This window comes from Electrophorus electricus, chromosome 4, assembly GCF_013358815.1.
Source record: "Electrophorus electricus isolate fEleEle1 chromosome 4, fEleEle1.pri, whole genome shotgun sequence".
Taxonomy (NCBI): Eukaryota; Metazoa; Chordata; class Actinopteri; order Gymnotiformes; family Gymnotidae; genus Electrophorus; species Electrophorus electricus.
This window is the reverse complement of record NC_049538.1, coordinates 292,501-309,535: the sequence shown is the minus strand read 5'-3', so window position 1 is coordinate 309,535 and position 17,035 is coordinate 292,501. Positions and strand designations below refer to the sequence as shown.

Sequence of the window (17,035 nt, the reverse complement as noted above, 5' to 3'; positions counted from 1 at the left end):
CTCTTAGCAACAGTGTGGCCACACCTCTTTTCTGGACTGTATTTTCTTCAGTAAAACTCTTGCTTTATACCTGTTTGTGTGATGTCATTTCTTATGTCAGCCAGGAGAGAGGACCATAACTCATATAACAGATGAGTGTTCTCCTCCAGTGATGTCATTCTCCACCTATCTTCCCTTTCAGTAACTAACATATATTAATATATTTAAACGCTTGGTGTGTGTTTGCGGTGGAGCAGGTATAATACCAAACGTCAGTCACCACTTAAAACGATAGGCTCCGCCTCTACAGCTTCTGTTGCGTCATCGATATTCTCCGCCTCCACAGGGCTCTTCGTTCAAAGTGATGAGAAAAATGTTTCCGTGTTATCGCGAGAGCTGAAGCTGAAGTCTCACTTGGAAGAGGTTTCACCGGAGAAACAGGATCCCTTACTATTTACGAAAACGTCTCAAAATCTCGCCATTCTCATCGCGTCCGATAACAAACAACATCGAAGTCGTTCTGTTATTTAAAAAAATATTTAAGGACTGTTGAGACTTACTGATTACAGAACTACAAATCAAAGAGAACTACAATAAACGTGTTTAACTGCACTTCCGGTTCCCCGTCTACTGCGAAGATGGCGGCGTCCACCAAGTCCCACGCGAGCCGAGCTCGTGTGATTCCTGGAGGCTTTACAGGTGCGCGTTTGTGTTTTACGCGCTCCAAGCTCGTGAGGTAGAGGGTTCTGCACGGGCTGGCTCTCTCTCGCGCTCTTTCTCGCGCGCTCTCTCTCTCGGTCGTGCAGTGTTAGTAAATGTGTGTCCTCCGGTGTGCACAAATCGGGACATCGGTGATATTAAAATGTAAACGTCGCTATGATTGTGTTGCTGTGTTGTAGCTAGCTAGGTTACCCTTATGGCCGAGTATTGGTAGTGTTTATGGGTATGTCTGAGCATGGGTAGAGTTTATGGGTATGTCTATGAGCATGGGTAGTGTTTATGGGTATGTCTATGAGCATGGGTAGTGTTTATGGGTATGTCTGAGCATGGGTAGAGTTTATGGGTATGTCTATGAGCATGGGTAGTGTTTATGGGTATGTCTATGAGCATGGGTAGTGTTTATGGGTATGTCTATGAGCATGGGTAGTGTTTATGGGTATGTCTATGAGCATGGGTAGAGTTTATGGGTATGTCTATGAGCATGGGTAGTGTTTATGGGTATGTCTATGAGCATGGGTAGAGTTTATGGGTATGTCTATGAGCATGGGTAGAGTTTATGGGTATGTCTATGAGCATGGGTAGAGTTTATGGGTATGTCTATGAGCATGGGTAGAGTTTATGGGTATGTCTATGAGCATGGGTAGAGTTTATGGGTATGTCTATGAGCATGGGTAGAGTTTATGGGTATGTCTATGAGCATGGGTAGTGTTTATGGGTATGTCTATGAGCATGGGTAGAGTTTATGGGTATGTCTATGAGCATGGGTAGAGTTTATGGGTATGTCTATGAGCATGGGTAGTGTTTATGGGTATGTCCATTTCAGTTAACATGAGTGTAAAATTTGGTCTGGTTGTGTGTACCAGTTTTGTCCCTGAAATTCCAGTTGAGCAGCGTCGCGCACCACCAGCTATGCGTGAAAGAACACAGAGTGCGTGCGGAAAAGAATGTCCACAGACCGCTGGACAGAACGCTTTTTGTCCTCAACATTCCGCCGTACTGTGCACAGGTAAGCCATATGCAGGTGTAATTTAAAGTGGCCAATATAGTTTAAGAAAAGCTCACCTGGTTCAGGTCCGTTTGTCGTGTTGAAACTGTTAATTTACTACTGTGTGTTCTTTGCATCTGTACCAACGATAGCAGTGCCAGTACATACATTAAAATAATACACCAGGGAGTTGTGTGTGTTGTGTGTTCAGAGCACGGTGAAGGAGCTCTTCTCTCAGTTCGGGCCAGTTGAGTCTGTGGAGCTGAGTGAGAAACCAGGATCCATTAATCCTGAGAATGCTAATGCTAACCTGGCCCAGTTCTTCACACCTGCAGAGAAACGGGTAGCTCCACTCACACTCACAACTCACTACATTACCAGGCATTTGAAGACAGGCTTTAGTGTATTGTGTGCGTGATGGATGACTGTGTGTGTATATGTGCATGATGGATGACTGTGTGTTCGCGCGTGTGTGATGGATGACTGTGTGCGCGCGTGTGATGGATGACTGTGTGTGTATGAGTGTGTGCGTGTGTGTGATGGATGACTGCGTGTGTGTGATGGATGACTGCGAGCATGTGTGATGGATGACTGTGCGCGCGCGTGTGATGGATGACTGCGCGCGCGTGATGGATGACTGCGTGCGCGTGCGCGCGCGTGTGATGGATGACTGCGTGCGCGTGCGCGCGCGTGTGATGGATGACTGCGTGCGCGCGCGCGCGCGTGTGTGATGGATGACCGCGTGTGTGTGTGTGATGGATAACTCTACCCGTCTGTGTGTGCGTGTGTAGTGTTTTAAGGTGGGCTACGTCGTGTTTAAGAACACCTCCAGCATATCAGCAGCTTTGGTTCATCCTTACGAGTCCCACCTCATCGTCTCCACTCAGGAAAGACCAGTCCCAACTGGGATGCAAAGTGAGTACTAGCTTTAAAATGTTTAAAAATGCGCAAAACTGGGGCATCTGTGTTAACTCTCCGCTGGGTTGAGTGGCGTGTCGGTGTTAACTCTCCGCTGGGTTGAGTGGCGTGTCGGTGTTAACTCTCCGCTGGGTTGAGTGGCGTGTCGGTGTTAACTCTCCGCTGGGTTGAGTGGCGTGTCGGTGTTAACTCTCCGCTGGGTTGAGTGGCGAGTCGGTGTTAACTTCATTGTCCTAGGCAAGTATAGAAGCTCAGCATGTTGTACTGAGTTGAGCTGAAGTTACACCGGGTTAAATTACACCGGTTTAAGATCAGGCTTCTTTAACATAAACACTAAGGTCTGGCCCTTCCAACTCAGAGGAACTGTGGGCATTTGTGCTCAGAGAGAATTTACTTATACTTAAGATTCAGTTTAGTTTTATGTGTTTATCAATTTTTGAAGCAGATACTGTCCAATCAACTTTTAGGGGGTTTGCATAGAGCAGAGTGGTTGCATTTTGTCTGAAAGTGTGTGTGTGTGTGTGTGTGTGTGTGTGTCTGTCTGTGTGTAGAGTGGATCCATGATTACACACAGTCATTTGTTAAGCCAGATATTCTGCAAAAGGCAGTGGATGACTTCATGAACCAGTACGACAAGAGGAAAGAGGAGGTGAGTGGGGATGAGGGGTGTGTGTGTGTGTGTGTGTGTGTGTGTGTGTGTGTGTGCGCGCGCGCGCAGGGGTGGGGGGTGGACAACATAAAGATTGTTTGGTCCTTACCAGGTAGTTTAACATGTTGATTACTATGGAAAAGTGCTATCATAAATTCAAAATGTGTAATGCCCAATTTGCAATTCCCATCAAAAACCCCAGCAGTGTAAGACCCAACACAGCGAGAACATAACTCGCACTCAAAGAGTAGGAATGTGAGTTTCTAGGAATGTGATTTCCAACCTTGTAATGCCAGTGTAATCCCCAACCCTGTATTCCCCAACCCTGAAATCCCAATGTAATCCCTAACCCTGTAATCCCTATCATGATCTTTAATGTAAATCCTAACTCCGTCCCTCAGGAAGCACAGCGTCTGAAGAAGGAGGCGGAGCAACAGCAGGAAGATGAGGAGGGCTGGATTAAAGTGACCAAGGGTGGCCGAGGGGCTAAGACCTGCCCACACACTGAGGCAGCCAATGAGAGGGCTCTTCAGAAAGAAAACAAGAAGAAGAAACGCAAAGAGTTGCTGAACTTTTACTCATGGCAGCACCGCAACACACAGCGAGAACGTGAGTGAAACACAGACACAGTCTCCCTGAGGGTGTGTGTGTGTTTCACGTTCTTTCTGTGGGTGTGTGTGAACGTGAGGGGTGAACGTGAGACACCCCCCCCAGGGTGAACGTTAGACACCCCCCCCCCAGGGTGAACGTGAGACACCCCCCCCCCCCCCCCCCCCCCCCGGGGAGAACGTGAGACAGACACACACACACACACACACACACACACACACACACACACACACACACGCCCGGGGAGAACGTGAGACAGACACACACACACGCCCGGGGAGAACGTGAGACAGACACACACACACGCCCGGGGAGAACGTGAGACAGACACACACACACGCACACGCGCACGCCCGGGGAGAACGTGAGACAGACACACACACACACACACACACACACGCGCACGGGGAGAACGTGAGACAGACACACGCACGCCCGGGGAGAACGTGAGACAGACACACGCACGCCCGGGGAGAACGTGAGACAGACACACGCACGCCCGGGGAGAACGTGAGACAGACGCACACGCATGCGCGTGGAGAACGTGAGACAGACACACACACACACACGCGCACGCCCGGGGAGAACGTGAGACAGACACACACACACACGCACACGCCCGGGGAGAACGTGAGACAGACACACACACACACACACGCGCACGCCCGGGGAGAACGTGAGACAGACACACACACACACACACACGCGCACGCCCGGGGAGAACGTGAGAGACACACACACACACGCGCACGCCCGGGGAGAACTTGAGACAGACGCACACGCACGCGCGCCCGCCCGGGGAGAACTTGAGAAAGACGCACACGCACGCGCGCCCGGGGAGAACGTGAGACAGACGCACACGCACGCGCACCCGGGGAGAACGTGAGACAGACGCACACGCACACGCACGCCCGGGGAGAACGTGAGACAGACGCACACGCATGCGCGTGGAGAACGTGAGACAGACACGCACGCCCGGGGAGAACGTGAGACAGACACACGCACGCCCGGGGAGAACGTGAGACAGACACACGCACGCCCGGGGAGAACGTGAGACAGACGCACACGCATGCGCGTGGAGAACGTGAGACAGACACACGCACGCCCGGGGAGAACGTGAGACAGACACACGCACGCGCGTGGAGAACGTGAGACAGACACACGCACGCCCGGGGAGAACGTGAGACAGACACACGCACGCCCGGGGAGAACGTGAGACAGACACACGCACGCCCGGGGAGAACGTGAGACAGACACACGCACGCCCGGGGAGAACGTGAGACAGACACACGCACGCCCGGGGAGAACGTGAGACAGACACACGCACGCCCGGGGAGAACGTGAGACAGACACACGCACGCCCGGGGAGAACGTGAGACAGACACACGCACGCCCGGGGAGAACGTGAGACAGACACACGCACGCCCGGGGAGAACGTGAGACAGACACACGCACGCCCGGGGAGAACGTGAGACAGACACACGCACGCCCGGGGAGAACGTGAGACAGACACACGCACGCCCGGGGAGAACGTGAGACAGACACACGCACGCCCGGGGAGAACGTGAGACAGACACACGCACGCCCGGGGAGAACGTGAGACAGACACACGCACGCCCGGGGAGAACGTGAGACAGACACACGCACGCCCGGGGAGAACGTGAGACAGACACACGCACGCCCGGGGAGAACGTGAGACAGACACACGCACGCCCGGGGAGAACGTGAGACAGACACACGCACGCCCGGGGAGAACGTGAGACAGACACACGCACGCCCGGGGAGAACGTGAGACAGACACACGCACGCCCGGGGAGAACGTGAGACAGACACACGCACGCCCGGGGAGAACGTGAGACAGACACACGCACGCCCGGGGAGAACGTGAGACAGACACACGCACGCCCGGGGAGAACGTGAGACAGACACACGCACGCCCGGGGAGAACGTGAGACAGACACACGCACGCCCGGGGAGAACGTGAGACAGACACACGCACGCCCGGGGAGAACGTGAGACAGACACACGCACGCCCGGGGAGAACGTGAGACAGACACACGCACGCCCGGGGAGAACGTGAGACAGACACACGCACGCCCGGGGAGAACGTGAGACAGACACACGCACGCCCGGGGAGAACGTGAGACAGACACACGCACGCCCGGGGAGAACGTGAGACAGACACACGCACGCCCGGGGAGAACGTGAGACAGACACACGCACGCCCGGGGAGAACGTGAGACAGACACACGCACGCCCGGGGAGAACGTGAGACAGACACACGCACGCCCGGGGAGAACGTGAGACAGACACACGCACGCCCGGGGAGAACGTGAGACAGACACACGCACGCCCGGGGAGAACGTGAGACAGACACACGCACGCCCGGGGAGAACGTGAGACAGACACACGCACGCCCGGGGAGAACGTGAGACAGACACACGCACGCCCGGGGAGAACGTGAGACAGACACACGCACGCCCGGGGAGAACGTGAGACAGACACACGCACGCCCGGGGAGAACGTGAGACAGACACACGCACGCCCGGGGAGAACGTGAGACAGACACACGCACGCCCGGGGAGAACGTGAGACAGACACACGCACGCCCGGGGAGAACGTGAGACAGACACACGCACGCCCGGGGAGAACGTGAGACAGACACACGCACGCCCGGGGAGAACGTGAGACAGACACACGCACGCCCGGGGAGAACGTGAGACAGACACACGCACGCCCGGGGAGAACGTGAGACAGACACACACACGCACGCCCGGGGAGAACGTGAGACAGACACACACACACGCACGCCCGGGGAGAACGTGAGACAGACACACACACACGCACGCCCGGGGAGAACGTGAGACACACACACACACGCACGCCCAGGGAGAACGTGAGACAGACACACGCACGCCCAGGGAGAACGTGAGACACACACGCACGCCCAGGGAGAACGTGAGACACACACACGCACGCCCAGGGAGAACGTGAGACACACACACGCACGCCCAGGGAGAACGTGAGACACACACACACACACGCCAAGGGAGGACGTGAGACACACACACACACACACACACACGCCCAGGGAGAACGTGAGACACACACACACACGCCCAGGGAGAACGTGAGACACACACACACACACACACGCTCAGGGAGAACGTGAGACACACACACGCCCAAGGAGAACGTGAGACACACACACACACACACACGCCCAAGGAGAACGTGAGACACACACACACACACGCTCAAGGAGAACGTGAGACAGACACACACACACACGCCCAAGGAGAACGTGAGACAGACACACACACACACACGCCCAGGGAGAACGTGAGACAGACACACACACAAAAACACGCCCAGGGAGAACGTGAGACAGACACACACACACACGCCCAGGGAGAACGTGAGACAGACACACACACACGCCCAGGGAGAACGTGAGACAGACACACACACGCCCAGGGAGAACGTGAGACAGAAACACACACACACACGCCCAAGGAGAACGTGAGACACACACACACGCCCAAGGAGAACGTGAGACACACACACACACGCCCAAGGAGAACGTGAGACAGACACACACACACACACGCCCAGGGAGAACGTGAGACAGACACACACACACACACGCCCAGGGAGAACGTGAGACAGACACACACACACACACGCCCAGGGAGAACGTGAGACAGACACACACACACACGCCCAGGGAGAACGTGAGACAGACACACACACACACACACGCCCAGGGAGAACGTGAGACACACACACACACACACACGCCCAAGGAGAACGTGAGACACACACACACACGCCCAAGGAGAACGTGAGACAGACACACACACACACACACACACACACACACGCCCAGGGAGAACGTGAGACAGACACACACACACACACACACACACACGCCCAGGGAGAACGTGAGACAGACACACACACACACACACACGCCCAGGGAGAACGTGAGACACACACGCCCAGGGAGAACGTGAGACACACACACACGCCCAGGGAGAACGTGAGACACACACACACACGCCCAAGGAGAACGTGAGACAGACACACACACACACGCCCAGGGAGAACGTGACACACACACACACACACACGCCCAGGGAGAACGTGACACACACACACACACACACACACACACGCCCAGGGAGAACGTGAGACACACACACACACACACACGCACGCGCCCAAGGAGAACGTGAGACACACACACACACACACACACACCCAAGGAGAACGTGAGACAGACACACACACACACACACACGCCCAGGGAGAACGTGAGACAGACAGACACACACACACGCCCAGGGAGAACGTGAGACAGACACACACACACACACGCCCAGGGAGAACGTGAGACAGACACACACACACACACACACACGCCCAGGGAGAACGTGAGACAGACACACACACACACACGCCCAGGGAGAACGTGAGACAGACACACACACACACACACACACGCCCAGGGAGAACGTGAGACAGACACACACACACACACGCCCAGGGAGAACGTGAGACACACACACACACACACACGCCCAGGGAGAACGTGAGACAGACACACACACACACACGCCCAGGGAGAAGGTGAGACACACACACAGACACACACACACATACGCCCAGGGAGAAGGTGAGACACACACACACACGCCCAGGGAGAAGGTGAGACACACACACACACACACACACCCAAGGAGAACGTGAGACAGACACACACACACACACACACACGCCCAGGGAGAACGTGAGACAGACACACACACACACACGCCCAGGGAGAACGTGAGACAGACACACACACACACACGCCCAGGGAGAACGTGAGACAGACACACACACACACACACACACGCCCAGGGAGAACGTGAGACAGACACACACACACACACGCCCAGGGAGAACGTGAGACAGACACACACACACGCCCAGGGAGAACGTGAGACAGACACACACACACGCCCAGGGAGAACGTGAGACAGACACACACACACACACGCCCAGGGAGAACGTGAGACACACACACACACACACACGCCCAGGGAGAACGTGAGACAGACACACACACACACACGCCCAGGGAGAAGGTGAGACACACACACAGACACACACACACATACGCCCAGGGAGAAGGTGAGACACACACACACACGCCCAGGGAGAAGGTGAGACACACACACACACACACACACCCAAGGAGAACGTGAGACAGACACACACACACACACACACGCCCAGGGAGAACGTGAGACAGACACACACACACACACGCCCAGGGAGAACGTGAGACAGACACACACACACACACACGCCCAAGGAGAACGTGAGACAGACACACACACACACACACGCCCAAGGAGAACGTGAGACAGACACACACACACACACACACGCCCAAGGAGAACGTGAGACAGACACACACACACACACACACGCCCAGGGAGAACGTGAGACAGACACACACACACACACGCCCAGGGAGAACGTGAGACAGACACACACACACACACGCCCAGGGAGAACGTGAGACAGACACACACACACACACACGCCCAGGGAGAACGTGACACACACACACACACACACGCCCAAGGAGAACGTGAGACACACACACACACACACACACGCCCAAGGAGAACGTGAGACACACACACACACACGCCCAGGGAGAACGTGACACACACACACACACACACGCCCAGGGAGAACGTGAGACAGACACACACACACACACACACACGCCCAGGGAGAACGTGAGACACACACACACACACACGCCCAGGGAGAACGCGAGACACACACACACACACACGCCCAAGGAGAACGTGAGACAGACACACACACACACACACACACACGCCCAGGGAGAACGTGAGACACACACACACACACACACGCCCAGGGAGAACGTGAGACACACACACACACACACACACGCCCAGGGAGAACGTGAGACACACACACACACACACACACGCCCAAGGAGAACGTGAGACACACACACACACACACACACGCCCAAGGAGAACGTGAGACACACACACACACACGCCCAAGGAGAACGTGAGACAGACACACACACACACACACACGCCCAGGGAGAACGTGAGACAGACACACACACACACACACACACGCCCAGGGAGAACGTGAGAGACACACACACACACACGCCCAGGGAGAACGTGAGACAGACACACACACACACACGCCCAGGGAGAACGTGAGACAGACACACACACACACACACGCCCAGGGAGAACGTGAGACAGACACACACACACACACACGCCCAGGGAGAACGTGAGACAGACACACACACACACACGCCCAGGGAGAACGTGAGACAGACACACACACACACACACGCCCAGGGAGAACGTGAGACAGACACACACACACACACACGCCCAGGGAGAACGTGAGACAGACACACACACACACACACGCCCAGGGAGAACGTGAGACAGACACACACACACACACACACGCCCAGGGAGAACGTGAGACAGGGACACACACACACACACGCCCAGGGAGAGCGTGAGACAGACACACACACACACACGCCCAGGGAGAGCGTGAGACAGACACACACACACACACGCCCAGGGAGAGCGTGAGACAGACACACACACACACACGCCCAGGGAGAACGTGAGACACACACACACACACACACGCCCAGGGAGAACGTGAGACACACACACACACGCCCAAGGAGAACGTGAGACACACACACACACGCCCAAGGAGAACGTGAGACAGACACACACACACACGCCCAGGGAGAACGTGAGACACACACACACACACGCCCAGGGAGAACGTGAGACAGACACACACACACACACGCCCAGGGAGAACGTGAGACAGACACACACACACACACACGCCCAGGGAGAACGTGAGACAGAGACACACACACGCCCAGGGAGAACGTGAGACAGACACACACACACACACGCCCAGGGAGAACGTGAGACAGACACACACACACACACGCCCAGGGAGAACGTGAGACAGACACACACACACACACGCCCAGGGAGAACGTGAGACAGACACACACACACACACGCCCAGGGAGAACGTCGAGACAGACACACACACACACACGCCCAGGGAGAACGTCGAGACAGACACACACACACACACGCCCAGGGAGAACGTGAGACAGACACACACACACACACACACACACGCCCAGGGAGAACGTGAGACAGACACACACACACACACACACACGCCCAGGGAGAACGTGAGACAGACACACACACACACACACACACGCCCAGGGAGAACGTGAGACAGACACACACACACACGCCCAGGGAGAACGTGAGACAGACACACACACGCCCAGGGAGAACGTGAGACAGACACACACGCCCAGGGAGAACGTGAGACAGACACACACACACACACACACACGCCCAGGGAGAACGTGAGACAGACACACACACACACACACACATTCGCCCAGGGAGAACGTGAGACAGACACACACACACACACACGCCCAGGGAGAACGTGAGACAGACACACACACACACGCGCCCAGGGAGAACGTGAGACACACACACACACACACACGCCCAGGGAGAACGTGAGACACACACACACACACACACGCCCAAGGAGAACGTGAGACACACACACACACGCCCAAGGAGAACGTGAGACAGACACACACACACACGCCCAGGGAGAACGTGAGACACACACACACACACGCCCAGGGAGAACGTGAGACAGACACACACACACACACGCCCAGGGAGAACGTGAGACAGACACACACACACACGCCCAGGGAGAACGTGAGACAGACACACACACACACACACACGCCCAGGGAGAACGTGAGACAGAGACACACACACACACACACGCCCAGGGAGAACGTGAGACAGAGACACACACACGCCCAGGGAGAACGTGAGACAGACACACACACACACACGCCCAGGGAGAACGTGAGACAGACACACACACACACACGCCCAGGGAGAACGTGAGACAGACACACACACACACACGCCCAGGGAGAACGTGAGACAGACACACACACACACACGCCCAGGGAGAACGTGAGACAGACACACACACACACACGCCCAGGGAGAACGTCGAGACAGACACACACACACACACGCCCAGGGAGAACGTCGAGACAGACACACACACACACACGCCCAGGGAGAACGTCGAGACAGACACACACACACACACACGCCCAGGGAGAACGTCGAGACAGACACACACACACACACACACACACGCCCAGGGAGAACGTGAGACAGACACACACACACACACACACACACGCCCAGGGAGAACGTGAGACAGACACACACACACACACACGCCCAGGGAGAACGTGAGACAGACACACACACACACACACACACGCCCAGGGAGAACGTGAGACAGACACACACACACACACACACACACGCCCAGGGAGAACGTGAGACAGACACACACACACACACACACACACGCCCAGGGAGAACGTGAGACAGACACACACACACACACACACACGCCCAGGGAGAACGTGAGACAGACACACACACACACACACACGCCCAGGGAGAACGTGAGACAGACACACACACGCCCAGGGAGAACGTGAGACAGACACACACACACACACACGCCCAGGGAGAACGTGAGACAGACACACACACACACACACACGCCCAGGGAGAATGTGAGACAGACACACACACACACACACATTCGCCCAGGGAGAACGTGAGACAGACACACACACACACACACACACACGCCCAGGGAGAACGTGAGACAGACACACACACACACGCCCAGGGAGAACGTGAGACAGACACACACACACACGCGCCCAGGGAGAACGTGAGACACACACACACCCCCCCAGGGAGAACGTGAGACACACACACACACGCCCAGGGAGAACGTGAGACACACAAACACACACAGACACCCAGGGAGAACGTGAGTCTCTGACCAGGCAGCGTGGACATGGTTCAATTTTGTCCTGTCTCTCCCTGTCTCCTTGTCTCTCTCAGATATCGCAGAACTAAGGAAGAAGTTTGAGGATGATAAACAGCGCATTGCTCTGCTCAGGTCACAGAGGAAATTCAGACCCTACTGAACTACATTACCCACAACACCCCTTGTCCCAGAACTGTTTCTTTCTGCTCCCAATCTGCACATCTGATTGTTGTATTTTTGTTTTAAATAAATATATTAAACATCTGTCACCACTGTGTTTCTGGTTTACAACTGAGTGTAATATATTTGTGGGTGCATATGTGCTGTTACAAGGACAGGGGTTACATCTGGCCTGCTGATTGTTTATAGAGGGTGTGTGTGTAGCTCTGGCCTGCTGAATGTTTATAGAAGATGTGTGGTTTAGGGTGTGGGATGTTCTCACTTGTGCATGTGTATAGCAGGGGATTGTTTATACTTCTGTATAACATTTTTGACAGATTTTCTTTTACGCCTGAAAATGTATTCATATTTTATTTAAAATTGTTTTAAATAAACAATTTTAAAAGTTTTCTAAAACGTAACGGGTAAACCTCAGAAGTGACAGGCTAATAACGCCAGATGACGTCATATCTGGTTTCTTAGCTGATGACGTTGTATTTTGGTCAGTCACGAGTTGGGAAACATTTCACCGACACATCGCCACAGCGAGCAGAAGTAATACTCCGACATCTCACAGCAAACATGGCACTAAATCGAAATCATACTCAACAAGGTGGTGTTCTGATCGACAACAGCGAAAGGTGAGTGAATTACAGCTGTGTAACCCTGTATCCATCCTCTGACCAGTTAGCTCGCCTGCTAGCTGCTGAAACAAGCTAACTAAGTAGCAACGAAAGTTTGAGACCAGAGACTCCCTGCAGTTGAGCTTCTATCTCGCTACCTTAGCTTTACGTGTTTAATGCGGGTTGTTCCGTATACATGTTTAATTACCGGGTCATTTTACTTGTCAATATGAGCAGCTAAACCTAACGCTACATGTCAAAAACAAACTAGTTAGCGTTAGCAAGCAAATATGACACTTCGTTCGATAGCTACGAAATATTATGTTAGTATCATGAACAGACGTGTGAAATACGTAGCACACAATCACATAAACTGACGCTTGTAAAGGTGTGATGGGCGCTTAGCTAACCAGTCAAGTAGATTACACAACTATCTTAGCTAGCGTAGGTCAACGTGTTGCACGCAGTTAGCCGTGCTAGCATGGGTTTGGACTGGGCTGCTCCCTATTACGTCCTGTTACAAATTACATTGTTAGCTAGCTATCCCTAACCCTATCCCTAAACCTAATCCTAAACCCTAACCCTGACTAGTCCTAACCATAAACCCTTAACCCTTCCCTATAACTTCTTATTACAAATTAAATGGTTAGCCAGGCTAGCTAACCCTAACCTAAACCCTAAACCCTAACCCTGCTATATTTTCTTACTCCATAACGAACACTGTAAGCGTCCATCCAAAGAATTATACCCTAGATAGCCTCCTGTTCAGTTTCTGGTTTCTATTTTAACTTGACAGAATGTGGTTCAAACTCCTCCTGTATAATTTTACTTTAGTTTGAGACCTGAACTATTCTGTACCATTTATATTACCTCGTTGACAGACTAGTTTGGAGTCCGTGGGGCACAGATGTAGTTGGGGTTAGCTAGCGATCTGCCTGGCGGTACAGTCAGTGAGTTCCCACATCAGCTCGCTGTTTTCCCAGGTCACGCTGCCCCGTCCCTGCAGGTAATCATACTGCCTCTGAATTCAGCCACACCCCAGGGAACGGATCCAAACGGAATTTATTGTTCAACACATACATCGTTAAATAATGTCTTTCACACACGGCACAGCAAGTTTTGTCTGACAGGCTGTTTAGTTCAGTCCCAGAGGAGCAGGTGTGTCTGTCAATGAGCGCTAACGGAAAGTCAGAGTGCGTGGAGAAGGTGCTCTCTGATATCAGCAAATGGTGTTCTGTCCTAACGTAACTCCGAGAATCACGTTAACTTTTGTAAGGTGTTCTGGATAAGAGCGTCTGTCTCTCTCATCTCTTATTGAGAGTTCAGCTGTGATAAATGATCAGTCCAGGTTGGGTAATGGCTCGTCTTTCCTGTGCTTTTGTAACCGGAACAAGTGTGGTGATATTAGATTTCACCACTGTGTGTTGCCACTGTGTAGAAGACCAGCAAGCACCTCACACTGTCCAGCTGTACTGGCTACAAGTGTGAAAGACTGACCCTGTGTGTCCGGCCCTGGGCTCCTCTCTGCGTCTGTTTCAGTGTGCTCAGGGACTGTAAGAATGTGGAGCTCTCCTTCAGTGATGTCACACAGAAGAGTGATGTGTTCAAGGGAACCAAGAAGGGCTCTGTGTACCTCACACCGTACAGGGTAACACACACACTCTCTCTCTACAGCTAACCCATACCGTAACTCTCTCTCTCTCTCTCTCTCTCTCTCTCTCTCTCTCTCTCTGTACAGCTAACCCATACTGTAACACACACCCTACAGCAAACCCAAACTATACAAGGTGTCTCACACACACACTCACTCTCTCTCTCTCTCTCGCTACAGCTAACCCATACCGTAACACACACACGCTCTCTCTCTCTGTACAGCTAACCCATACTGTAACACACACACACACACACACACTCACTCACTCACTCTCTCTCTCTCTCTCTCTCTCTCTCTCTCTCTCTCTCTCTCTCTCTCTCTCTCTCTCTCTCTCTCTCTCTCTCTCTCTCTCTCTCTCCAGCTAAGCCATACCATTCAGGGTAACACACATGCACACACTACAACTAACCCATACCATACAGGGTAACACACACACACTACAGCTAATACATACCATGCACGGTAACACATACACACACACACACACACACACACACGCACACTACAGCTAACCCATACCATTCAGGGTAACACACACACACTACAGCTAATCCACATCGTACAGAGAAATATACACACATACTGTGTACCATAACACAATACAGCTAATCCACACCCTACATTGGCAGGTAACACACACACACTAGAGATAATGCAATAACACACACAACAGTTAACGCAGGTAACATGCACACATACAAACAGAAATACATTCACACTAACATACAGGATTATCAGGTCAGATGCAGATTCAGGTCTGGTGTTTGTGAGCAGCATCTAAACTGCTTGTGTGTCTGTGCAGATGGTCTTTGTGAGCAGTCATATGAAGGATAAGTTTGGCTCGTTTATGTTCCCCTATTACTTGATGAAGAACTTCAGCATTGAACAACCAGTTTTTGCTGCAAACTACATCCAAGGAACCATCAAAGCAGAGGCTGGCGGTAAGAGTGTGTGTCTGAGCGTGTGTGTGTGTGTGTTCATAAACAGTTATGTCTAGAGGTCACACTGAAATATAATCTTGTGTGTCAGGTGGTTGGGAGGGCCAAGCCTGCTTTAAGATGTCTTTCCTCAGTGGCGGCGCTATAGAATTGGGTCAGCATCTCTTCAAACTGGCCACCAATGGTAAGCAGCGAGTTTGTGTGTGTGTTTGGGAGGGCGTCTATGGTTATTATTATTGATTTCTGTGGGTGGGGTGGGGTTATGGTTATTCTTAGTGAAGTAAGTGTATGTGTGTGTGTGTGTGTGTGTGTGTGTGTGTGTTTTACAGCGTCCCGTGCTCCTGCGCAGGGTGGAATGGGTGCATTTGGCTCTGCAGGCTTCATGAATGGCTACCCCAGCCCTGCCCCGCCCCCAGCCCCGCCCCACACCTTCCCTTATGGGCCAGTACCCCAAAACCCTCCTCCACAGGCCTTCCCCTACGGGCCACAGACTCCCTACACCCCATACCCTTACCCGCCTGCTGTCCCAGGTACACACACACACACACACACCCCAGATTCACCAGGAAAGAGCGGATCCAGTAACACCAATAACAGACAAAAAGAGGCTGAGAGCTTTTATGAAATGCAGAGCTGAGATCAGAATTATGTGTACAGAGATAACTGGTCACTCTAAATGTGGCCTCTTTGTACTATGGCCAGGAGAAACCTAACCCTCCTCACTCACCCTAACCCCTAACCTAATCCTACTCGCTCGCCCTAACCCCTAAC

General features: G+C 53.3%; 2 protein-coding genes across 3 annotated transcripts in view; both read left to right on the top strand.

Annotated features, from left to right (window-relative positions):
* The first annotated feature begins 393 nt into the window (after positions 1-393).
* rrp7a (ribosomal RNA processing 7 homolog A) lies at positions 394-13,159 on the top strand. The gene is made up of 7 exons (XM_035524884.1): positions 394-678; positions 1,563-1,705; positions 1,896-2,027; positions 2,476-2,599; positions 3,154-3,251; positions 3,653-3,860; positions 12,965-13,159. Exons 1-7 carry the CDS (start codon positions 618-620, stop codon positions 13,048-13,050), a joined length of 852 nt encoding a protein of 283 aa, XP_035380777.1. The 5' UTR covers positions 394-617; the 3' UTR covers positions 13,051-13,159.
* Positions 13,160-13,532: 373 nt separating this feature from the next.
* wbp2nl (WBP2 N-terminal like) overlaps positions 13,533-17,035 on the top strand; it is a 10,146-nt gene continuing 6,643 nt past the window's right edge. The window contains exons 1-5 of one of the 2 annotated variants that reach the window (XM_035524838.1): positions 13,533-13,690; positions 15,212-15,320; positions 16,129-16,267; positions 16,356-16,448; positions 16,594-16,794. In XM_035524838.1, coding sequence (XP_035380731.1) covers positions 13,536-13,690; positions 15,212-15,320; positions 16,129-16,267; positions 16,356-16,448; positions 16,594-16,794 — 697 coding nt within the window. In that variant the 5' untranslated portion in view covers positions 13,533-13,535. The remainder of the gene's footprint in view (positions 13,691-15,211; positions 15,321-16,128; positions 16,268-16,355; positions 16,449-16,593; positions 16,795-17,035) is intronic. The other variant, XM_035524839.1, reaches the window with a different exon arrangement.